This window comes from Xyrauchen texanus, chromosome 41 (genome assembly GCF_025860055.1).
Source record: "Xyrauchen texanus isolate HMW12.3.18 chromosome 41, RBS_HiC_50CHRs, whole genome shotgun sequence".
Taxonomy (NCBI): domain Eukaryota; kingdom Metazoa; phylum Chordata; class Actinopteri; order Cypriniformes; family Catostomidae; genus Xyrauchen; species Xyrauchen texanus.
Window position 1 is genome coordinate 20,701,720 of NC_068316.1, and position 27,108 is coordinate 20,728,827.

The 27,108-nt window shown below is 37.7% G+C and overlaps 1 protein-coding gene across 2 annotated transcripts in view; it reads left to right on the forward strand.

Moving 5' to 3' along the window:
- Nucleotides 1-27,108, forward strand: part of LOC127634463 (disks large-associated protein 1-like) — a 147,525-nt gene that overhangs the window by 76,591 nt on the left and 43,826 nt on the right. Inside the window, exons 4-6 of one of the 2 annotated variants that reach the window (XM_052114044.1) lie at nt 950-1,164; nt 7,772-7,952; nt 13,704-13,953. In XM_052114044.1, the coding sequence (XP_051970004.1) occupies nt 950-1,164; nt 7,772-7,952; nt 13,704-13,953 (646 nt within the window). The remainder of the gene's footprint in view (nt 1-949; nt 1,165-7,771; nt 7,953-13,703; nt 13,954-27,108) is intronic. The other variant, XM_052114045.1, reaches the window with a different exon arrangement.

Below are 27,108 nucleotides of genomic sequence, written 5' to 3' on the forward strand. Positions count from 1 at the left end.
TGAATGGATGTGTGCACGTGAGTTTTGACAGTTGGAGCTTGAATTTGTGAACATTTAGTGACAGAATCTTGGCCCGTTTGTACATTCCATCATTCTAAGTCTAAGGATTTTCAGGGTTTTCTATTGCTGCTTCAGGAAAACTGTAGTGCAATCAGTTAGAAAAGACAAACTGTAGCACACAAAGTGAGAACAGTCTGAAGATCTGTGCAGAGTTTGTTAAATGTTTTATGAATTCTCTTGGAGGAGTTACAACTGATTTTGGAAAAACCCTATACCAAAGTCTGTAGAATAACATTATGGTGAATGAATGAACATTACATTTATATGTCGTTTTTCTGAAACTACACTCAAAGCGCTTTACACAGTGAACATTGGACTCTCCTCAACCACCACCAGTGTGCAGCATCCACATGGATGATGCAATGGCAGCCATAGTGTGCCAGTACACTCACCACACACCAGCTATTGGTGGAGAGGAGAGAGTGGAGTGATAGAGACAATTAATGGATGGGGATTATTAGGAGGCCATGATTATGATGGGTCAATGGGGGAAATTTGGCCAGGGTTACACCCCTACTGTTGTGCCCTGGGATTTAAACCTCGGTTTAAAGTCTCCTCCAAAGGACAGCGCCTTTTTACAATATAGTGTCCCCATCACTATACTGGAGCATTAGGACCCACACAGACCGCAGGGTGAGCACCCCTTGCTAGCCTCCCTAATACCTCTTCCAGCAGCAACCTTAGTTTTCCCCAGGTGGTCTCCCATCCAGGTACTGACCAGGCTCAATCATGCTTAGCTTCAGTGGGCAACCAGTCTTGAGCTACAGGGTGATATGGCTGCTGGCCGTGTTGGCATATACAGTATAAAAATCGTATTATTTAGGAATCGGATACGTACAAGGTGGTTAAAAAACACTAACTCTCTCTCCTCTTCTCTTTCTCTCTGCAGGTTCCTCAGGATGAGTGGAGTGGGCTCTCATCCTTGAGTCAGGATGATGAGATCCCATGCAGAAGGATGCGGACTGGCAGCTACGTAAAGGCCATGGCAGAGGATGACAGCGGAGACTCTGACTGCAGCCCTAAACCCTCTCCCAAAGTCCAGGCACGGAGAGCCAGCTACCTTAAAGCCACCCAACCCTCCCTAACCGAGATGACCACGCTCAAGTGAGTCCAAGTGTATGCAGCTCTACCAAAGTTTGTATATGCTGCTCCCATGAAGTCACAGGGGAAATTAAGCACATGTATGTGTACGTCTGCTGTGCAGTTGTTTGGGCACACAGATCTGTCTGCAATTTCAATGAATACTGTCATCTTCTCTCGGGTCGTTTTAAACTCCTTGAGACACAAATACTATTTTATGGGCATTCCACCCACTCTCCCTCGCTAAGTGCTGTTATGATGTGTCTCTGGTGACTGTATACTTCTGTCCCTAAACCCCATCTCTGTTCATATGCAAACATACACACACGCACACACGCACACACACACACACACACACACACACACACACACACATATATTGTGCAATTTCTTATAAAATCCCTTAGTGTCCTGAGACTACCGCTACAGTGAAATCCTTTCACTCTCCCCTTTATTAAAAATTAAACAGCACAAAGTCATTTCAAAGGGAATTTTCCTGTGCCTGTAAAGTTCTTAGCGAGTTCTTTCATATTTTTAGCTGTACACTGTAATATCATATGAACATAGGGCACTTTAATACAGGAGCTGATCTTGACTTTAAAATTTTTTATATTCATGTAAAACTTGATGTATTTTGCTTTTACAGAGGTCTACTACTATACATCGACATCATATCGTACTTAGAATATATTATGCATTTGTATTATGCATCGGTTTATGCATTTGTAAGGCCTTTTCATTCAAAGCAATTTACAGTATATTCAAGGTATACATTTTTATCAGTATGTATGTTACCTGGGAACCAAACCCACAACCTTGCTCTACCACTTGATTTACAGGAACCTAATTAATGTATATTTCAAAAAGAATAACTAAATGCTTTCTAAAATTAATATTTGCGGAAGAAAGAAAGATAGATAGATAGATAGATAGATAGATAGAAAGGAAGATTAATCTGAACATTTAACAATCAGACCCGCCAGCGGGTCCTAAGGGGGGGCCATATGTTGCGAAAAAGTTTACCCTTAAAAGTCTCCGAATACATAATCAAGCATAATGTGATATGTGGTATCATTTGAAAGCTTAAAATTCAGAGATAACAGTCACTTCTGCATTTATGTTACATAAAATAACAAAATAAGGCCTGAAATCATTTACATCACAAATCAGTTCCACCTAGAGGTGATGTGGTGTATATATATTAATTATGAATATAAAAGTCTTCAAATAGGGAAATCATATTTCAAACAAAAGCTCATTCTCAGATGAACATTTTTATTGGTTGCTTCTCAACATGACACATACCAAAACAAATAATTTGTATACAGAGTCAACCATTAAACACCATTGTTTCCCTTCCCTCCTCCTGATCCCCAACCCCACCCCGACCCCCAACAAACATCCCTGTGGCCAAAGTCAGAGTACACACGCAGATAAAAAAAAAGGTGTGTGTATATATATATATATATATAAATAAAAGCTCATTCTAATTTCTTTTGTTGCCCTAATACCACAATTTATAAATTATGTTTAAAATAATCACAAAGTGAACTATGATATTTGTAACACATCAAATACAAACATCTCTTTAATGCACTGATCACTGCTGCTGTAAGACTAAATAGCTAAAAATGTATATCTGCTTTTGTTGTTGTGTTTTTGTAGTTTTCTTTTTTTAAAATGAGCCATTTTTTACTTGCTTGTGTGAATAATCCAATGTTAATCTTAGATGTCCCGAATAAAATATTCGGTCCAGCAGGAAAAACATACTAAACAAATCATCAGAAATGTATGTTATTGATTGTTAATACATCATCAAAAAGAGGAGGATCTCAGATTTCTCACGACACCTAGATCGAGCTAGATTCTCGTCCACTCAGAGGCCGAGATATTTAATGAAACAATGGGGGTGGTGCAAGAACTGAAAATTAGACTGAATGTCTATGGACGAGCAGATCTGTTAGAGCTAAAGTGTGTTAGAGTGCCAACCAATGGGTGCCACCCATTTCAGATTGGCATTTTGTGATGGAAAACATTTTTCTACTACTTGCCGCCATCTAGTGGAATAAAATAAGACTTTTTTGAGGGAGATGGATTGAACAGAACCAGAATTACATGTTTACAAAGTTAGGAAAAAAAGATTTAAAAAATAAATCTGTTCATTGTAAACATCCACAATATTATTTATGAATAATCTTTTTTTTTTTTAGACCATTTTTTGTAATTAGGCCACAATATGTGTAATTGGTGAGCTTTTGTTTAAGGTGGCAGACCAAAAATGCCACCTCTTCAAATGATGTAGAGGTTAGTTATGATTTAAGAAGTATGAAATCCAATGAGGTACAGGAACCCAATATATATGATAAATTGAACACTTTTAAAATTCCATGCACCTTATTCATGAGAGCAAAGTGATTAGCATTATAAAGAGAATCGACACACTTTTGGTACTGTGTGTGTGTGTTAGCTTTGCAAACACCGCAGTTGTTTAATGTGAATGTTGTCACTGTGACACAGCAGCCACTCATCTGTGCAGAAAGGAAGAGGGAAGTTAACATCTGAGTGTGTTCTTTATGTACTTCTGCTTGACAGGAAGTGCTGCAGCATTGAATATTTATAAACTGAGCATTGTGCCTTCAACTCAAACATGGGCACACAAGCATTCAAGCACACACATATACATATGCCTGTGTACACACATGCACAAAACTGTGAAAACTTTAAAATCAGCATTTTAAAGGCTGATTTATCGCCGGTCTGGTTCTATTAGTTCGCTTAAACAAAATGACAAAAACACTGAAAGTTTGTTCTACTAAAGTGTGCATTTAGTGGTATTTCTCCTGTTTGTACACATCCCTGAAATTCTTGACCTAGAAGAACTCGACTAGTTGAAGAATGTTGATGATTTGTTAAAACTATTTGTAGTGATGGTTTGGACATCTTTTATTATTGTTCTCCTCAATAAACTAATTTTAAAATAACACTGCATGTAGTATAAATGCAGACTTTGTTGTTTAGTACAAAAAGGTTGTTTAGTAGAAAAAGTTTGGCTTCTTCCTGTAATGTTTAATGTGTTTGTCACAGTTTAACCTGGTGACTCTATAAACTTGGACTTACAAACATACACCCATTCACGGATACTGTGCATTGCCGGCAATATTTACATCTGTGTACACATCAGGAACGTGTTATGGATCTTTTGCTTTGTTCAGTCCAAAGTTTGTCACTGCTGTGTTTTGTTAAAGTTTGCAACTCTTTATAGTTTTTCTTAAAGTTTGTCATTATTTTCCTAAATGAACAGAATGCCAGAACACGCAATAATTTATATGATAATTACCTTTATTTTCCCACATATTTTCCACAAACCTTATTGCAGTTTAAATTCCCGGGTTCACTCTCTGCACAACCAAACCCATAATCCAGGTTAAACTGTTTTTTAAAGCAACAGCCACATCACTTCCTGTGGAAGATACCATTTTGGGTGTGTTGTCAGAGGAGGGGGGATTTGGAAACAGTTTGTCATATAATTTGTTGTTAAACCCTTTTTCTGTTAATGGTTGTTGTTTTAGCTGTTTGGAAGGTTTAAGTGTTGTGTTTATATTATTTAAATTGATTGTTACAAACGTTTTAGTTTTGTACCTCTGGTTGGTATGCCCTATAGGCGGGGCTTCAGCCTATAAATAAGCTTGCTGGCTTAAAGGATGGCGGTTTTGTCTTTGATTGTGAACTTGTATATTAAGCAGTGTTGCGAACGTTGGGCCATTTGGTTTAGCCAAAATTAGCACATTGTTGCTGTTTTCTTTTAGTTTTGTACAGTTTTTTTTTTTTTTTTTCTCCTGCACTGTGAATATTTAGCACTCTCCAATAAAACACCATTTTAGATTTTGCATCAACTTTTTTTGTACGGCACGTTATTTCCTTTTTTTCCACTCCAACTGGTTGGCCTTCCTACAGTGTTTGTTCATGTGTTTCAGGTCATGTGGTCCCTGATCATGTGATTTCATGTTTCCCTCCATGTTCATGTGTCTTGTTTTCATTGGCTTATTGTCTAGTTACCTTGTTACCAGTTCTGTCTTGTCATTGGTTAACTTGTTTGTCTTCTTACCCTTGTCCATGTATTTAAACCTCATGTTTGCCATTGTTCATTGTCAGGTATTGTGTGTTTATGTTACGTTGTTTACAAATTAAAAGCGTTGCAGACTCGGTCTCATTCTGCATTATTGTGATATTACAAATTAAACTGTGCGTTACAGAGGCTGCAAAGGACTTGATTTCTCTCACAAGTCCCATCTGGGCTTGTACAACAAATGGGGTTAAGAGGTCCTTTCTCCATCATTTGATCACTGACACAGAATCGCTGTTGTGTTTGTGTTGTGTGCATCAGTGTGATGACTCCGGGCGGACACTTTGTAAAGGTTCCGACCTTCTCCGACCAGTGTTTATGCATTATTAATGGTAAATGCATTAATCCCGTTTAAGAAAAATGAAAAAAATGTTTTTAATGAATCACATGTGTTTAAGGATTAGTTAACGCAAAAATGAAAATTCTCTCATGATTTACTCACCTTTAAGCCATCCCAGATGTGTACGTCTTTACTTCTTCAGCAGAACCAAAAAAAAAATAATTAAAAGCATATTTCAGCTTTGTATGTCCACACAATGCAAGTAAATGGGTGCCATCAGGCTGCTGGCTGTTTGACGTCCAAAAGACATATTTTTAAGCAGCGTAAAAATAATCCACACTACTCCAGTCGATAAATGAATGTCTTCTGAAGTTAATGATTGGTTTTTGTAAGAAACAACTTAAAACGTTTCTAACTTTAAATCATTACTTCCCCCCAGTGCTGGAATGCTCTTTGAAATCACCTTGCACTTGCATGACGTTCATTCCTCTGTTTTAAACAAAGTGCGAGCTTCCGACTTCTCGCTTGTATGTGCCATTGCGCTTATGTCACACCACAGCAGGAAGCATTTTTAAAAAGTTATTAAAGTGTTTAGTTTAGTTAGCTTAGTTTAAGGTTAACTTAACATTTTCTTTAAGGCTTAATGCGTATATAAATTTGTTGACAGAAATGAGTTTACCCCCTGATAAAGACCCTTGGTATAGGCCTATATTAACATAAACACTTCCCTGTTGACACACAGCAATACAGTTAACAAAATATGTAGGCACACATTTAAACTCATATACTGTATGTTTGCATTTACAGCTGCATGTATACACTGACAAAAATGTTATGTTTTTGCATAATAGCATATTATGCTATTTTGTGTTATATAATAGACACAGTCCCCTGAGGCCTGTGCTCATTACACACAGATATTTCCTTCTTTGTTTCCACGGGAACATGACCTCAGTAAGATCATTCAAGGACCACACCACATATCAATTACTAGCCCAGAGAATGAGTTTGCACATGTGTGCGTTATTAGTGGCACTTGCTTGCTAAGGGAAGCATTCAAGTGATCAGACTTACGATTTACACATACTGGAGGAGGGACCTGAGCCATATTTAGGAAGCAGAATATCCTAGATACTTGGGGATGGGCTCTTTTTAATAGATTTTTTTATACGTTTTTTTTTTTTTTTGCTGATTGAATTTTTAGTTCTTTCACTCTCATCTCTTGATCTTATCCCTTTCTTACATTCTTCTGCTTTGCTCATTCTCTTTGTTTCTCTTTTGCTCTGTCTCTCTCTACATCCTTCACTCCAGTGAAGAATGAGTAATATGTGTTTTTTCTTGCTGTAACCACATACTATTTTAAGAGCAGCATCCATAATTAAGATTGACTGGACCTGAAGGGATTGAATGTGTATTTTCCTTTGTGTGTGTTTGCACGTGTTTGTGTGGGTTAAATGTGTTCATATTTCATGGACTTGATTTCCCAACCTCACATAAACACAAACATTTACATTTATGCATTTGGCAGACGCTTTTATCCAAAGTGACTTACAGTGCAATTATTACAGGGACAATCCCCCCCAGAGCAACCTGGAGTTAAGTGCCTTGCTCAAGGGCACAATGGTGGTGGCCATGGGGTTTGAACCAACAACCTTCTGATTAACAGCCCTGTGCTTTAGCCACTACGCCACCACCACTCTACAAACAGTTTGATGCTAGTATTGTGAGGAGTTCAGTGGAGAGAGATGTTCCTTCACTTCTCTTATGTCAGTCTCAGAATCATACTTTATGAAGAATACAAGCTGAATACACTAACACACACTCACTCAGGTAGAGAAGTGTTTTTAGGTCAGCACTAATGAGCATTGGACCACTGATGGAGGGAAACACATATAGTAATATGATGAATTAGTGTAACAAGAGTAATCTCAGCCCTCTACTCATTCTACTCAACACTATCTGGACCACAACAACTGTTTTAAGCACTATGCTATCTATAATAGGTTTTTTGAAAGAATATGCGTATTAAAATATACTGTATATGCTTCAATAACAGTATTAAATTTTTAGGTGAAATCAATCTACAAAACTTTGATAGTTCTGTGCATAGTAAGCTGGTATACAAAGAATAAAAGTACTTTTATTTTTAAAATTGAATTTCAAGATCAACAACAGTCTCTCTCTCTCTCTCTCTCTCTCTCTCTCTCTCTCTCTCTCTCTGTCTGCAGGATCAGTACAGATTCACACTCTCCCAAGCTGCAGATTCGGAGTCACAGTTACCTACGTGCGGTGAGTGAGGTTTCAATCAACCGCAGTTTGGACAGTCTGGACCCAGCTGCCCTGCTGGCTTCTCCCAAATTTCGCTCCCGAAATGAGAGCTACATGAGGGCCATGAGCACCATCAGTCAGGTCGGTCATTCGCCCCAACTTTTTGGTGGAATCTGCTGCTAGATTCTGATCTCAGGCCAGTTTGCGTCTTCCTCTGTGATCTTTTGGTCAGGGGTATTCAGTTTAAGTTCCAAGAGGTCCGGTCTTAACATTTCCTTCCCAGAAAATGTCCGGACAATAACTTACACCATGTCAGTAGTCAGTAGATTGTAGCTATGAAATGGCATAAGGAATGCTTAATCAATTTGATGAAATAGTTATTATAAATGTACAAGTTGGCAGCAATAGTAGCCTACTTTGCAAATCATAAAATCATAAAGTAAAAAGGGGAATATTCTACCAAAAGATTAAAATATTTCAATTAATTTATCAACCGAGTGCACTTTGATATGAATATTAAAAGATAAAATCAACTGTTTGTTTGTGAAAGACTTTAAACATGCTAATCATAATAAAGGCAATTTTAGATAAAAATGATTTTTTTAAACATGTTTAAAGGCGTTCTAGAAGCATGTCCTGTCACAAACCTGGTTTAGCTGAATGGTCGGTTTAATTTCAGACACATGAAGTCCAATTTGCTGCATTCTTTTCAGCTGTGTGTTTTAGCAAAATATGCCAGTATCTATATTACTGCTCACTGTATTTTTCTGCTATGGCCTAATGCACGTGATTGGATGGGACGTGGATCTCGTCACAAGTCTAATTTGCATAAACGCACGCGATTGGATAGGACATGTTTTTCACCACTGCTAGAGACAGAGAGAGGCTGCACTGCACTTGGCAAACTTGCGCCCAGTCGATCACGTTTGAAAGCTAAAATTAATTTATTGACTTCGATATCATTAAGTTTGGTTATGTTCGGTCCGTATTGACCATTTGCTGGGTCCGGACACGGAGGGCAGTCCGCCATTTGAGTATGACTAGTTAAGATAGAACAGTGGGAAAGAACAACTGGCCCTGGATCAGATCCTAAAAGTGACTTCCACCCAGAGCCATCCTCATTGTGATCAGCTCCAAGAAGAAATGCAGAGGGGAGGAAAAACTGTTGAGCAAAAGAGAAAAAGTAGGAGTCACTTTATCTAAAGTGTCTATTCGTAGATGGAACAATTCTTCATGAGTCCCTTAAGTCACCAGTTGAAAGTGGTTATTCTGCTTATGTAGAACTATTTTATTTTTTATTCCCTTGTCTCCCAATTTGGAATCCCCAATTCCCACTACTTAGTAGGTCCTCGTGGTGGTGCGGTTACTCACCTCAATCTGGGTGGCAGTGGACAAGTCTCAGTTGCCGCCGCTTCTGAGTCATTCCACCCATCTTATCATGTGGCTAATTTGTACATGACACCGCAGAGACTCACAGCATGTGGAGGCTCAAGCTACTCTCCGCAATCCATGCACAACTTACCATGCGTCCCATTGAGAGTGAGAACATTTACATTTACATTTACATTTATTCATTTGGCAGACGCTTTTATCCAAAGCGACTTACAAAAGAGGAAGAACATCAGCGAATCATCTTAGGGAGACAGTGGTACAAAAAAAAGTGCCATATTACAAAGTTTCACTATCATCATAATAGTATACAAAACAGATTTAAGTGCAACAAGAAATGTAAATATATATATATATATATATATATATATATATATATTTTTTTTTATTTTTTTTTTTTTATTGACCGGTTAAGTGCTTTTGGAAAAGATGTGTTTTTAGCCGTTTTTTGAAGATAGAGAGTGAGTTAGGTTCCCGGATTGAGTTGGGAAGGTCATTCCACCACCGTGGTATGATGAAACTGAAAGTCCGGGAAAGTGTTTTGGTGCCTCTTTGTTTTGGTACGAAACTAATCGCGACCACGACCCCATGTGACCCTACCCTCCCTAGCAACCGGGCCAATTTTGTTGCTTAGGAGACCTGGCTGGAGTCACTCAACACACCCTGGATTCAAACTCGCGACTCCAGGGGTGGTAGTCATCGTCAATCCTTGCTGAGCTACCAAGGCCAATTTTGCAAACTTCTTGAAATGTAAACTTTTGTGCATTCATAAAGCAGTAGTTTGTGAACAAAATGTATGGTTTTGGTTTGCATTTTTTATGAAAAGTTGCTCTGATTACCAGTTATGTGCTTTAGCCCAATACGCCACCACCACTCCCAATTTAAAAAAAAAAAAAAAAACACACAGAACATTCTCACACACACACAGAACATTCTCACACACACACAGAACACTCGCACATACACACAGAACATTCTCACACACACACAGAACACTCGCACATACACACAGAACACTTGCACATACGCACAGAGCACTCGCACATACACACACAACAGTTGCACATAATTTCCTACATATATTACAAAATTATGATTTATGACTTTATGAGTTAAACCTTTTTTAATGAAGACATTATTTTGAGTGCACTGCATAAAATATGCTTTTTTGGTATAACCTAATGTATTCAGACTTATTTAGTGATGTTAAATAATATTTTTGACTGGTTGATGAAACCAGTTAATTTAGATTTTACTGCATGAAGTTATTTCGGTTAGCATTTATAGCTTACTCAAAAGTATTTACTTTTTCAATACTTGTAAAGCAAATAATTTAATTGCTTGACAGAAGTATGCAAATTTTGCCAACTTTGTCACACTAGACTATTGTAGCTAGCTGTTGTGCTTTTTAATATGAATAATGTAGTTATCGTAGTGGGATATTTAGATATTTATATGTTTGCTGTTTATTTTTAATTCTGGGTTCTCCAAGGTAATTTTAAGAGGAGTTATCAGTGCTGGAGTCAGCTAAGTATGGAGTTATATTTGTGCCACGTGCTTTAACTCAGTTTTGCAAAGCGATGTATCTTTAAGCAAAGATGAATTCATTGTGAGGTTTGAATGTGTACTGATGTCAACATTTGCACATAATTCTGACATTTACGCTACTCCATTTTTTATGCACGCAATATCAAACTTGCTTTCTCTCCACAGATGCGCTCTGCTCAGTACTTGAGACTGCTCGCTTGCTTTTTCGGCTCCTACATCAGAATTGGCTATTAGGAGCTGCTTACAAGTGCTCTGCGATTGGACAGTTGAGGGAGCTACAGCAACTATGAATATCTCAGTGTAAATGTAGAGCTAACATGGAGGATGAACTGTAGAGGCCAAAAAGAGACACAATTTTTGGACCCACTTTATATTAGGTGGCCTTAACTACTATGTACTTAACCATTGTTGCATTGTAATTACATTTAAAGTACTTTAATTTCATTACATTTGTATTTACACTTTTAACTTTACCCATAACACAACCCTTACCACAAAATCTAACTCTAACCCCTAATCCTAACCCTAACCCTACCCTTATTCCTAAACCTACCCGTGCCTCAACCTCAGTAACTGCAAATGTGGGCATTTTGCAGAACAATATGTAGTTACACAGTAAACAAGCGGTAAGGGCGCTTGCACCTGAGCTAAATTATGTCTAACACCTGTCTCTAATTTCAGTGAGCACGGGGAGAGCGGCATAAAAACAGCCACAGAACCTCCAGTCAGGGGAGAGAGTCTGACATATAGAGACCAGATGAGAAGCGGATGATTTTGGGAAGCTAAAAAGCTGTTATGTTATTTTGGAAGCTGTAAAGCGTGAGATTTGTTTCATGTACCCCAAACTATAACAGGTGACATAATTAGCCATTTTCCCTTTTCTACCATTTCTTCATATTAATTAATTACCCCTTTTCAAATGTAATATCAAGAATAGAATAGAAATATATTACTATATATTATAGTAATATAGACATTACTAAGATAAGAGCTAGACATTTAGTTAGATAGATAGTAAGCTTATTGGTAAAGAACAGACCTAAAGAAAATATTTCATAAATGTTAATCAAAAACAGTGAAGTCAACAAAAGAGATATTTACAGGTGGTATAGTGTGCTACAGATATCCTTTCTTGAAAACAAACTAACAGATTAGCAGTATGATTGGTGATCAAGCCACCCAATCATAATTTACCCCCTCATCTCTGATTGGCTGAAATTCTGGCACATTGCAACACTGTGACCCTGCTGAGCAAGCCAGGAGCAGTCTAAGCTATGAGCACACGCAGAGAGGGTATGAGAGAGCAAGTGATATCGTGATATCTTGCACATGCAAAAAACAATGAAATTCTGTGCAATTCACATTCAAATTAACTTTATTCAAGCAAAATAAAAATGTGTTTGCTTAAAATTTATTCATCTTTGCAAGAAAAAACCTAGCTTTACAAAACTGAGTTCACACATGTGCAAAATACCTTTTTGTGTCCTCAAAATATCATCTTCTATGCACTGAGTTGTGGCGCAAGTATAACTCCATAGCCTAAGACCTTTTAAGCCATTTTTAAGGGTTGTTCACATGATTAGCATGTGTAGGTAAGGGATTTTCAAGGCAGGTTTTCAGGATTAGCTTCTGTAGCTCTGGGATAAAGTGGCGGGCGACATTTAACACAGAGAGCATTTTAAGGTGAGTGTTCAAAGCCTGACAGCTCACTCGGGTAGACAGCAGCCCTAACCTTATAGAGAGCTGATTCCCATCATCCGAGATTAAAGACACTGCCCTCAGGCATACATGTTTGTGGATGGGTGTGTTTGTCTTTTCTGTTCCCTGAGGATATATCAATCATAGCTGTGACAAAAGCTCAGTCAGCTTGCCAGAAGACCTGTCATTCATTGGGCCCTTGTGTGTATGTAGAGTGTGTGTGTGGGGATGCAGGTGTGTGTTTGCATAGAGCATACATGTGTGAGTGTAGGTGTATTTCTGTGCCACTATATTAGCAAGCCTCGGGGTGCCTGCATGCCTGCTGCCTTCATCAGCCAGTGGCTAATTTTCTGTTGTCCTTTCCTCTAATCACAATGCTCCATGGCAAGAGTCTGTTTCCACTTACTTCCAATCCCTCAATCACAAGACTCTCGTTAAGTTTCCCTCTCATACCCTACACTGAAATGTCCTGTAATATAGACACTCACTGTAGTCTAGAAAGAGCACTGAACAATCCTGCTATTTTTTCACTTAGTTTTCCTCCCCTCTGCACTCTTTTTGTCTTGTTTGTTATCTCTGTGTTAGTTGGTTTAATAGTCTTGTGTTGTTATGTATGATTTCCTTTATATCCTTTGGATTTTATTAACTTTATGCTTGTTGTTTAAAATATAGCTGAAAATGAAAAATCATATTTTCCAGCTGTACAACGGCTAATAAACTAATTTCACTGGTTTAGGAATTTTATGGATGGATTAAATAGGGGAGTATGATTGTAAATTGAACATTGTATTGTACATCATTAATATTGTTTTTAATTTCATATATATAACTTAGTACAATTTATATATTGTATTACATATAGTATGTATTATTTACCATTTTAAAGGTGAATGGAGTTGCTTGCTGTAAGAAAATATTTGTAATTTTTTTGCACTTGAAATGTTTTATCCAATTCAATACACAGGATAGCATGAGAGCCCTCTGCCAAGGCATTGTGCAATAGTTAGCCATGAACATCTTGAGCTAACATCTTGAAAAATGCACATGTATTCATTGTGATCCCCCTTTGAGCATTTACAGGTTTGGAATGTTTTAATAGAGCTGCAGTGTTACACCTTTATGTGTAATCATCCTACAGATTGTTTGTTTATAGTTGACTCTGCATATTATATTGGGATACAAAAAAGAAATACTATAAATATGCTGATGTCCTTTGATAGATGTGTGATGTATCTGACATAGTGTCTCCCCCTGCAGGTGAGCGAGGTGGAAGTGAACGGTCAGATAGAGGCCGTGTGTGAGAGTGTGTTCAGTGAGATGGAGTCCAAAGCTGTGGATGCTCTGGATCTGCCCGGGTCTGGATGCTTCCGCATGAGGAGTCACAGTTATGTGCGGGCCATTGAAAAGGGCTGCTCACAGGACGAGGAGGAAGAGGAGAGAACGACACGCCAGGCCATCTCACCAAATCGATCTACAACTACTGTTAGAACCATTCAGAGCAGCACAGGTACAGGATTATTAAAAACGTTATTTTTTTTTATTTTTAATAATGGGTATAGGTGTCAGTGATATGTTGCTCTTTTTTGTGTGAATATGGATCTAGAATTTCTTAATAAAATAAAAACATCAGTTTATACAGACAATTACTTGAAAACAACTCTTTTAGGATGAACTTATATTTAGTTTTATGTTTTTAAAGGGCATAAATTCAGAAATGTCAAGGTGGCATAACCATCCTGAGATCATGGAAAAGAAAAAAATCTCATTAAAAAATCTAATTCTTGGAGAAAATATAACTATATAAGTTAGAATAAAATGTTATAATAGTAATATAGTAATATTACTAATATTTGAAAAACTTTTGTCCACCAAATAATTTTTTTCAAAAGTCAGTGTGGTGCAGAAAGTTTTATTTTTTGTTTGTCACGGGAAAAGAAAACCTTAAGACAGAGAATCACCTGGACCATGCAGACCATGGCTGTATCAATGTTTCCTAAAAATCCCAAATAAATGTACCTTTTTTATGACACGTATGAAATAAATACTATACTACTTATGAAAAATATATAAAATACTTTATACTATACTACTTATGAGAAATATGTCAAATACTTCTCATAAAAATATGCTATACTACTTATGTAAAATATGTCAAATATAGTATACTACTTATGTCAAATATAGTATAATACTTGTGAAAAATTACTATACAACTTATTTAAAATATGTCAAATATAGTATAATACTTATGTAAAATATAGTATAATACTTGTGAAAAATTACTATACAACTTATTTAAAATATGTCAAATATAGTATAATACTTATGTAAAATGTCAAATATAGTATAATACTTGTGAAAAATTACTATACAACTTATTCAAAATATGTCAAATATAGTATAATACTTATGTAAAATGTCAAATATAGTATAATACTTATGAAAAAATACTATACTACTTATGTAAAATATGTCAAATATAGTATAATACTTATGTAAAATATGTCAAATATAGTATAATACTTATGAAAAATATATAAAATATACTATACTATTTATGACAAATATGTCAAATATAGTATAATACTTATGAAAAATATATAAAATATACTATACTATTTATGACAAATATGTCAAATATAGTATACTACTTATGAAAAATACTGCTTTTGAAATATGTATGTATGTATGTATGTATATATATATATATATATATATATATATATATATATATATATATATATATATATATATATATATATATATATACATACATATACTATACTACTTGTGAAAATATTCTATACTAAAATATATAAAATAATGTATATTATACTACTTATGAAAAAATAATATACTAATGAAAAAATACTGTTCTAGTGAAAAATATATAAAAAATACTTTACTACTTGTAAAAAATGTATATTATACTGTTACAAATGCCTTTATTGTCATTGCACATTTGACATACAATGAAATTTGCTGTGCAGCTCCTAAAATGGTTCATCTAACGATCCACTCATGCACACACACACTCACGCACACACACACACACACACACACACACACACACACACACACACACACACACACACACACACACACACTCATATACATATTTAACATAAATACATACAAATAAAATGTAATAAAAAGATACATATCTGAAGCTACTATTGCACATTGTACCAAGTGCTATTGCACCTTATACAAATATTTTTGCACATTATATATAAATATTTACAGATGTTATTCCACATTTCTTTTTTGTATGGAATACTAATCCAGCTGTTAGTCTTATGGTGTGGGGTATTATGATAATGTTGGGGTGGGTGGTGGTAGGCGAACAGTGTTTAATGGAGTTCAGTTCAGTAATGGCTTTGGGGTAGAAACTGTTTTTTAAGCCTGGAAGTGTGGGTTTTTATGGTCCTTTAACGCCTTCCAGATGGCAGCAGAGAGAAGAGATGATGATAATGGGGTGAGTTTCATGAATGCTGCTGGTTCTGTGGAGGCAGCGTGATCTGAAGGTGTCATCCATTGAGGGCAGGGGGAGTCCAATTATTTTCTGGGCTATGTTTATGACTGTCTGGAGAGCTCTAATGTATGCTGTTGAACAGTTGCCATATCATACTGTAATATAGTATGTTAGTACACTCTCTATAGAGCAGTGGTAGAAGGACACAAGCAAATTTACAGACAGGTTGGCTTTCCTAAGTGTTCTTTAGAAAATAGAGCCACTGTTGAGCCTTCCTGACCAAGACAGTGGAGTTTATTGTCCATATGATGTCCTATGTGATATGGGTTCCTAGAAACTTGAAGCTGGAAACCCTTTCCACTTCTTCCCCTTTGATGTTTCGAGGAGTGAGGTCCTCGCGGTGTCGCCTACAGTCTATGATGAGTTCTTTGGTTTTTTATGTTCAGTGACAGATTGTTTTCTGTATACCATCCTACCAGTTTGCAGACTTTGTCTCTGTAGGCTGTCTCATCCCTGATCGAGATCAGACCCACCATTGTTGTGTCATCTGCAAATTGAATGATTGTGTTTGTGGGTAGTGTGGGGATGCAGTCATAATTGTAAAGGGAATAGAGGAGGGGACAGCTTGCGGTGCGCCGGTGCTGAGTGTCAGGCGGGGACCGAGTCTGACTGTCTGAGGGCGGTTAGATAGAAAGTCCTTGATCCACAGTTACAAAGACCCAGGTCAAGCAGATTGGTGACCAGCCTGCTGAGAACAATAGTAAATGGTCTGCACTATTTTTTTAACCTTAGAGGTTACCAAAGCTCCACACACATACACTGCCTACGCTCGCGCATGCTCGCACGCGCACTTGCGCACACACACACACACACACGGCGCTAGCCTGCCATTGGGAGCAACTTGGTGTTCAGTGTCTGGCCAAAGGACACTTCGGCATGTGGAGTCGTGTGGGCGCGGAATTGAACCGCCAACCTGGCGATTAGTGGCCAACCCGCTCTACCACCTGAGCCACAGCCGCCCCATTGACTGCAGAACTGTAGTCTATAAAAGGCATCCTCACATATGTCCCCTTCTGTTCAAGGTGGGTCAGTGCAGTGTGGAGAACCGTGGTGACGGCATCCTCTTTGGATCTATTTGCTCTGTAGGCATACTGTTGCTGGTCCAGGTTTGGAGGAAGGGTGGATTTGATGTGCTTTAAAACCTGTTTTTCATTTTTAAAACCTGTTTTTCTATGATTGGTGTGTGTGCCACTAGAGGTGTGAATCTTCACTTGCCTCACGATTCAATTCGATTACTATTCAAAGGGTAACGATTCGATTCGGATTTCGATTTACTCTTTCTGATCTTGTCCTCCAATTCTTTTATTAATAATACACACCCTTGAAACTCTTTCACTTTCAGATTTTCTATTTAATGGCTGTTTTCAAACAAAAGAACGTCAAATTACATGACAACCTGTCGATTTTTCAAGTTACTCAGCAGTATGTATAAACACAAACCACTTATTTGTAGTGCTCTGTAAATAGAATCGACAAAAATAAAGTTTTCACATTATATAAATAAAATTCTTATATCTTATATCTAAAAATATAACTTAAAAGGCTGCCTTTTATGCAAATAAAATAAACCATACCACAAGGTAGAATAACATATTGCATTGCTTCTATGGAAAAACTAAATTCTACAAAAATAATGCCTTTTCACTTTTTAGTAGGATGTATCAAATGGCATTGCTCAGTTGCTGAAGTTTGGAATTTCTATGCACTCAAAAACACAAGGTGATCCACGTGTTCATGTTTCAGGCTGCTTCCTTTTGCTTTAACTACATCCTCTGCTGTAGAGAAAACTCTCTCTGCAGAGATGCTGGTTCCTGGGATACTCAAATATGTCTGTGCTAGCTTGGCTAGGAGAGGGAAAAGGGCCTCATGAACCTGCTACCCATTCAGAGGGTCCTCAGTGAGAGACAGGGATGGTGCACTACTGTATCTTTTCATTTCATTCTCTGCCCCATCATAGTCTGTCCTGGGCTGTACTTGACCATCAGAGAATGCATGTCCCAGAAGAGACACAAGCAAAAATGAGGCCCTTTTTGTGTGGGCAGATGGGTATTTCTCCTAAGGCTGAGACCTTTTTTCTCTTGTAACCAAGTTTCTCCTAGGGTCTTCACCGCCTTCTGCACGAGAGATTAACGTCACCAACCAGATAAGCACGTTTTCAGTTATCTACCAATCCTCTTTTTTTAAACAAGCATATATTAACTTAAGCCTTTAATTAACTACACAACATTTGAATGATAACTAATTTAAATAAGATTTAAAATTAAACATGGAGCAATCACCTCTAGTAATGCAGCCTCAGAAGTCACTTGTCTGAATGTCTCCAGTCTCTGATCCTCTGTGAGGAAAGGCAGTCCCTTAAACCGAGGATCAAGAGCAGAGGCTGTATAAAGAATGTTCTTTTCGTCTTCACTTGTGTACCTCTTCTGGAGGTCTGCTTTGATGTCATGCTTAATGTCTTGGATCACTGGCGAGTCTCCAGTGCTGTCAGTTATTTTCTGGAGGAGTTGTGTTATTAAAGGAGCAATGAGAATCACAGTTGGGTTGCTTTCCTCAGACATCAAAGTCATGGCATCTTTCATGAGTTTTAATGCCTTCACAGCATCTTCGGCATTGGACACATCTGTTTCACAGAGTGTGCAGATGTCTCTCTCTGCTCTTCTCACCTCAGGAGATAACAAGGCGGCACAGACAGCCAGTTGTTGCTCTAAATATCTTTCAAACATTTTGTATGCGCTGTTCCACCTGGTGCAATCTTCAGTTTTCAGCATATGACAAGGCAAACCAAGAAGTTCTGCTTCTCCTGAAAATGGCGCTTAGCAGTTGTGCTCCAGTGGAAAAACAGAGAGATCTGCCATATTCTAGCTAGTTGCCTTGACACAGCAAGAAGATTCAGCGCATGCTGAGTGTAAGGAACCCTTAACTGGACCGCTATTGTTCTACAGGTCAGCAGGTGGCGCCTCTCACCTGACTCCTGCTGAACACACCACTCATTATGCCTGATGTATCACACCTGTGTATTGCCCTATTTAAGTGTGTTTGTGCCATGCTTTATTGTTCAGTCTTGAGCCTATGTTACCTGCTGCAAGCTAGTCTGTGTGAAGTCTATGTTTATTTCATTGGACCCTTGTGTCTATCTTTCTTTTCACTGTTTCTTGGAAGCCCGGCTTCCTTTGTTTTGTTGATCTTTTATCAGTAAAAATTGTCTTTTGCTGAAGACCTACGTCTCCTTGCCTTTTGACCACCTAGAACAGCCTCAGTACAGCAAGACTGAACCATAACATGAATCCAGCGGAGGAGAGTTCACCGCCCTCTAATGTGGATCGCATTCTCTCTGCCATATCAGTACAAGCTGCAGCCATTCAGCAACATGAGCAGATTCTTTCTGAGATTCTTCAATGTTTAAATCTTGAGACTCCAGTCCCTTCAGCTGAAGAGTCTCAGCTGACACATGGTAATCCTTCTCAAGCAGTGGTAGTTTCCCTGTCAGAACCCAAATTACCAGCACCAGAACGATTTGATGGCAGTCCTGAGAGGTGTCGTGGATTCCTCACCCAATGCACCCTAGTATTTCAACTACAACCTGGCAGCTTCCCCACAGAGAGCAGCAAGGTTGCTTACAGCATTACCCTTCTTACTGGCAAGGCTTTAGACTGGGCCTCGGCTTTGTGGGACCAACATGCACCACTCACTGCAAACAGTGGCAGCTTCATTGATGAAATGAAGAAAGTCTTCCACCATCCAGCTAGTACAGGTGATGTGGACTACCGTTTGCTTCAACTCTCTCAAGGCACTCGAAGTGTGGCGGAGTTTGCCATTGAGTTTCGTACCCTAGCTTCAGAGAGTGGATGGGACCAGCGAGCCTTGAGGGCCACATTCCACCAGGCCTTGGCTCCGGAACTCAAGGATGAGCTAGCATTTAGAGACCCTTCTCCGGATTTGGAATCCCTAATCGAGGTGGCCATCCGAGTAGATCATCGTCTCCGAGAACGACAACAGGATTGACATTGGGAGGCCAGTGTGTATCGTCCTCAGGTATCTTCCAATACTGTTGAACCACTCTGGAAACCCAGTGATCTGGAGGAACCCATGCAGCTGGGTAGAACCAGATTAACCCAGACAGAAAGGGATCGACGGATGAGGGAGCGACACTGTCTGTACTGCGGAAAGTCTGGCCATTTCCTATCCAACTGTCCTGAACTGTTGGGAAAAGCCAGTTCTCGTCCAGGAAAGAGGGAACTGGAACGAGAGTAGACATCTTCCCTCATCCTGCAACCTCTGGAGTTACGATCCAAGCCACTATCTTCCACGACAACCAGAATCACCAGCTAGGTGCTTTCATCGACTCTGGGGCTGCGGGAAACTTTTTGGATGTAGATATAGCCAGACGCTTGGGCATTCCATCTGTGCCCCTACAGAAACCTCTAACCATCACAGCTGTTGACGTTAGGCCTAGGGAATTTAACCTCTGCTATTGGATTCATTTATTGGGGAGTTAGCTCAACCTGTTTACACAGTGACTTGGAACACGAGAGACCCAGGTTCAATCCCAACCTAGAACAGCCTCGTTACACTGAGAGGCCAGTTTCAATGTGTGTGCGAAGCATCATGTGTGGGAACTTGCCCACTTCAGCAGCAACCACCATATTTGCAGCGTTGTCTGTAACTGAGGCTATTTCTTTGTTTGAGAGCTGCCACTCTGCAATAACATTTAGCAAAAACGCCAAATGGGCACCAAATGGGCATCACATGTGTGTAGCACATGTGATTTCAGCTGGCAGTCGTCGCAAATATAATGAGCAGTTACTGTTACATATGAATCTGTGGCGATGGATGTCAAGGAATCTCAGGTGATGGCCACTCGGCTGACATTATGCATCGACTCCATCACTCTGGATTTTGTGAGAAGGGATTCTGTATCTTGGCTCCAGGGTATGGAGGAGGAAGTGTAAGTCTGTGTTTTCCAGAATCAAGTAAGGGCGTAGATCCTTTGCAATAAATGTGGCAATTGACTGTTAAAATCTTCTTTGCCCTTACAGAGTTCTGTGGTAAATTTGACGACATCACTTGTTGTATTGTTGGCTTATTAGCTGTGTTTTGCGGGGTTACTGTTAACTTTAGCACTGGGTGAAAAAGGGGAGATGTAATTCCTCATATTTGTTGGTTTGCCGAAGTATTTAGTCTTGGCTGGACATGTCTTGCACACAGCATATTTTTTTTATGTTTGTTTTTCTCCTTATCTTTGTAAAAACAGAAATGTACCCAAATATCTGCTTTCAAGAAATTAGGTGCATTTTTAAGCACCGGCTGCTGCTCTCCCTTCACCATGCCTATTTACGAGCATCAGATGCTTTGTGCTTTGCTTCCGGAGGACATAGGCAGCTTTTTTATGAATATTTAATAAGACTACTTACTTTATTTACAACAAAAACAGCACGGCATATATACGATATTTAATAACGAATTTTTTTAAAACAATTATTTTGTTTTTATGCATCGATGCAGAATCGTTCACAACAGCATCGCGATGCATCTTAAAAATGGATATATTCCACAGCTCTAAGTGCCACTGGCCTATAGTAATTTAGGCAACTGGTCTTGGTCTGTTTTGGCACTGGTATAATTGTGGCAGATTTCAGACACAGTAGCCTGGGACAGATTAAAGATATTAGTAACCACCTCCGCAAGCTGATGGGTGTAGTCTCTGAACACTCTTCCTGGAATCTCATCAGGCCCTGCAGCCTTCTTTACATTTACAGTGCTAAGAATTCGCTTTACCTCCTGTGTCTCTATGGTAAGTAAGTGATTGGTGGTGACTGGTGTGGGTGTAGCTATATTGTCTGATCCTTTTGTCTTAAAGCAGGCAAAGAAGCAGTTAAGTTCCTCCACTAGTGAGGCTTTGTTGCCTATAGGTGGATCTTTGTTGCTCCTGTAGTTGGTGATGTGCTGAATCCCCTGCCACATATGTGTTGGATACCTGTTGGTGAAGTGGTCCTCAATCTTTTCCTTGTATGCAGCCTCAGCACATTTAATACCTTTCTTCAGGTTGTGTGTGGCAGTGCTTTACTGTTCTCTGGATCTGGACCTCCTTTGTCATCCATGGTTTCCTGTTTGGGAAAACACGGATGCGTTTGTTGATGGTGACATTTTGAACACAGGTCTTACATAGAAGAGTACTGTTGAGGTGTATTCCTCTACATCTTGATTAGAGAACAGGGTAGGGTTGCACCAGCTGTGCATAAATTCTTACTTAAGTTGGGATGTAAAGTTCACACTAAGGACTTAGTAACTACTAGTTAGTTTGTAATTAAGTCAGTGCTTAATTTGGTTGTACCACCTGTTCTTGAGGCAAGACTTTACTAGTAGGTTATAAGCTCTCCGTAAAGTGATGTGTGGTGTGGTCGCATAAAATGATGTTTACCTGTATTGATCCGATAAACAGCCTTCAAATTTGTGGACAGAAGTGTTAAACATCCATGAATTTCAGTTTGATCTTGTTCAAACCTTGTTTGCTCATAACTGTCCACTGTAATAAATTATATCCCCATTGAAATACGATACTTAATAAAACAAGATATCATTAATTATATATTTAGCTTATGTAAATAACATTGATGTCATTAAGTGAGTCTGCTTTTTTATCCGATCCGTTACTCCTAGTCGGAGGCTTCCGTAAATATTTAGTTCATACGTAGAGTTACGTCCTACCTAAATTTAATGGTGCAATGCTCACATATTTAGTAGTGCATAAATTGTGACTTATATTTAGTAGTGCCCATTTACGCCACGACTAGGCTAAATTGTTACTTGCGTATAGCTGGTGCAACCAGCCCCAGGTCCCAGTTGGTGCTCTCGAAACAGTCCTGCAGTTGTAGAGACACTCCTTCAGGCCAGGTTTTAGCAGTTCTGGTGGTGAGTTTCTGTTTCTTATTAATGGGACCGTAAATTGGTATTAGGAATTGTGATAGGTGATTGGATTGTCCAAGATGTAAGAGGGGTAAGGCTCTGTATCCTTTGATGATATTAGAATACACACAGTACTGCTTGTTTCCCCCACTAGCTGAACACTTAACACGTTGATCGAATTTCGGAAGTACAGTCTTCAAATTGGCGTGGTTAAAATCTCCAGCAACAATGAAGACACTTTCAGTGTTAGCATTCTGTTATTCATTTTTTGCTGTTAGCCCATAGCCGAGTGCTAGGTTAGCATTAGAATCAGGTGGAATGCGCACAAATGTAAAAATAACAACAGAGAACTCCCACGGCAGATAGAAGGGTTTGCACTTTAATGCCAGAAACTCCAGATCAGGTGAGCAATGCTTGTTATTGATAGCAGTGTTTATGCACCAGTTTACTATACTACTTTTGTAAAGTATATCAAATATACTATACTACTCATGAAAATATACTATACTTTTTGTGAAAAAATACTATACTACTTATGAAAAATATACACTATATTAATGATACATATATCAAATATAATATACTAATGAAAATATACTATACTTTTTATGAAAAATTACTATACTATATGTTCAATAATATGTATTAAAATATGCTATACTGCCTATGAAAAATATGTTAAATATACTATACTATTTATGAAAAAATACTATACTACTAATGAAAAATAAGAAAATATAGTATACTACTTATGAAATATATGTTATATACTATACTATTTATGAAAAAATACTATACTACGTGTGTAAAATATGTTAAAAAAAAATAATAAGAAATTATAATAATGATTAAGGTGCTCAAAGAGCATTTAACTTAATGGTTACACCACTTAATGCATTAATGCATTGAATCCTCATTAAAATAATGTTTTTTCTAAATACTTCTATATAACTATAGCTTTTCTATGTTATAAAGAACAGAACAAGCAAATCATTTTAGATGACTTCATAAATACCAGACATTCTTGCATTGCCACTTTTGAAAAAGACATTGCGACTATTGCAAAGTGTATACACTTTTCCCATTTACCTTCAACTAATATTACATTTTTCTCATACATAGATCCTTTACTCTTTCTGTCACTTCTGCAGTATGAATAGAGTGAGCCTCTTTTCTCTCTCCTGTGGCGTGTTGTTTAATTACAGTGATTAGAGAGTCTCCTTCTTTCTCCTTTTCACACTGTCATCAGGGTCGCAATCAGCTAATTAAAAACATTTTACACACAAGTGGGATGAAGTAAGAGAGAGAGAGAGAGAGAGGGGATTTGGCATTTGAGGAAAGACCTCTGCATAAAGCAGTCACACATGTAAAGCTCCAACTTGACTTGTCTCCCCATGTGTCAAATGCTGGCCGCTGAACTCTTATTCTTCAGGCTTAAATCCTTAATAAAAAGCCTTAGATCTAAATTCAGCCAGGCTTTGGTTAAGACTTCATTGCTTTTGCAGGCCCTTATAGGTGATATTAACTTAAATTAGATTGTTTATCAATTATATGAAAATCCCAGTGGTGTGATGTGGGCCTCTGAGCCCTGGCAAACTCCCTTATCTGGGTATGGGTTTTTTAGTGTAAGGGAATTTAATTTACAGTTCTGCTGAATGTTTATGAAGCTTCAAGGTTATTGGGATATGGAACAAAATTTACACTTGAACAAGGACTATAAACAAGCAAAGAACACTTAAATATTTTGGAAAGTTTATATTAATATAATAATAAACAAAATCACATAAAAGTCTCATCAAAACCAGCTCACTCACAGATTTTTAATTTATTTAGATTCAGACGTGACAGAAAGTGGTGTCATCCGAGTGGTGAGTTGATAAAACTCTGTTTTAGTCCATGTTTTTCCACTAGTTTAACCTCTTCAGGCTGATTTGTGGATTAATTTTTTCTGTTGACAGGGTAATCAACCAATCATAGTGGCTTTTCACCTGTATTTGACTGTTACCACTAACACTTTACAATAAGGTTGTATTTGTTAACATTAGTTAACATTAATTACAGCACTTTATGTTGCTGTAATTAATGTAATTAAATGAACAGGTTAATGTTCATTTCAACAGATACGTTAATTGCAGCATTTATTTATCTTGTTTAAGGTTAATATTAACATATAGTAATACATTTTTTTTATTCATATTTTTAGACATTAACACTAATGCATAATTAAATAATGTGTATAAACAATGATCAATAGTATTTTCATAAATCAACTTTATCCAAGATAAACAAATTCTGTGCAAAACAATATTGTCCATTGTTAGTTCATGTTACCTTATACCTTATGTTTTACTTATGTTAACAAATAAGTATGCTTTATAACCTCTATGAAAAGGCAATGAGCTCAAGGGAGGCAAACGAGGTGCTACCTCCCTCTGAAACTTTATGCATTGATGTCGCTATAAAAAAAGTGGATTGTTTACTATTTGATCTCATATTTTATAATATTTGTTTTGCATTACTCCTGTTCTCTCATTTGCAAATGTTTTGAGGCAATACTGACTCCCATACCTCCTCTAAGAATATGGCACTGGTAAATCCTCTTGGGTTTCCTAAATAAAGTTGCCAGATTGAACTGCTTAAAACGGCACATTTAGGGGATGTTCACACTGAGCATGAAAATTATATATGTTTATTTATACTTTTCAATATTATACAATATTTTGCATTGTCCAGTGCATTGTACAAACTACACTGTTATAAACACTCTTGACAATACTCTTGACAATACTACAATCAAAAAAAGAAAAGAAAAAAGCAAGTACAAATTCACAGTAACTACACAGCGAGTGGAGCTGGGTGTCAAACTCTATTCTTCAAGAAGCCCTTTCCAGGGTTCCAGATCATGTTAAAGATATCTGCTTTATCAATTAAATAAAATCTTATCCTTTCTAAATATAATACATTTTCAGTTATTCTCATCCACATATAGTGTTAGCATTGCTTAGATTTCCACATAGTTAAAATAATTATTTTTGCAATGACCATACCAAGAGAAATAGCTTGTTTCTCATACTTATTTTCTGTATATAATGTGCTTGTTCCTCCAAGGATTGAACATGTCTTTTAATAGTTTTCCTATGTAAACACGTTTTAACATTGTCTCGAATAGGAGCACAGTGTTTTTTTAGACAACGTATCGCAAGTAAATGGGACTTCAGCTTTAAAATGCATCACCACACACCTGTGTTCTAGGTAGTTTTTTTTTTTTGCATTTAGCTTTGTTAGTGCAGGTATGCGTTTGGTGTGAACAACCCCAAATAGTTTTAGTCAAAGTTCCCATTGACAAACCAATTTGATTGTGAAAGATTTGATTGACTTAATCAAACACCCAAGCAAACCAGTGTCAGTTTAGCTGTGCAGTGAGATTTGATTTTGTTGAAGTTAAGATGATTGTATGTTTTGCAAGCAACTTCAGAGACATGGGTTTTCATCCCATGGGATGAGCGAGTCTCGGAGGTTGCATTTTTGTGCTAAAATAAAATGTTTACTCCACTGACGATTAGGATTAGGGTTGGGGTTTGGTTAAGGGGGTAATTATATATGCATTCCTGTTGAGTGAGTTACATAACTTGCTACTAAAAATACAACTTGCTTTTGGTACCACTCATTGGACATTTAATTTGAAAACTGGAGCTCACAAGTGCCCATATGTTCATCAACACATCCAGCCTTTAGACACTAGGAGCAGTGGTTTAAATTTTTGGTAAGCGCAGACCAATTTCAGCAGCAGAATTTTTGACCTACTGTCACTGAAATAACAGTGTGATCAGTTTAAGTAGGACCACCTACTATTAAACCAAAAGTACAATGACTTGGCAACCTCCAGCGACTAAATCGCTTTCAGAGTGAATGCTCTGAATGAAGAGTCCTTTGCAGGATACAAGACCTAAAATGCAAAATGGTGACACAACCAAAATGCTTCAGACTAATTTTTAAATGTAAGTACACCTGATGTTTTTCCTCAGGCTCTATGAGTACATAAACACATTATTGACTGAAGTGTCACATAATAATCGATCAGAAGGTGTCAAAAGGTAAAAACATTACAAATGTTGAGTGAAGGCTTGAATATCTTGAGTGTGTATAGAAATATGTATATGTTATAGTTTGGCTGTTATTTTACCATTAGTTACTGAATAAGCAACAGTGCAGCAAAAAGTAAAT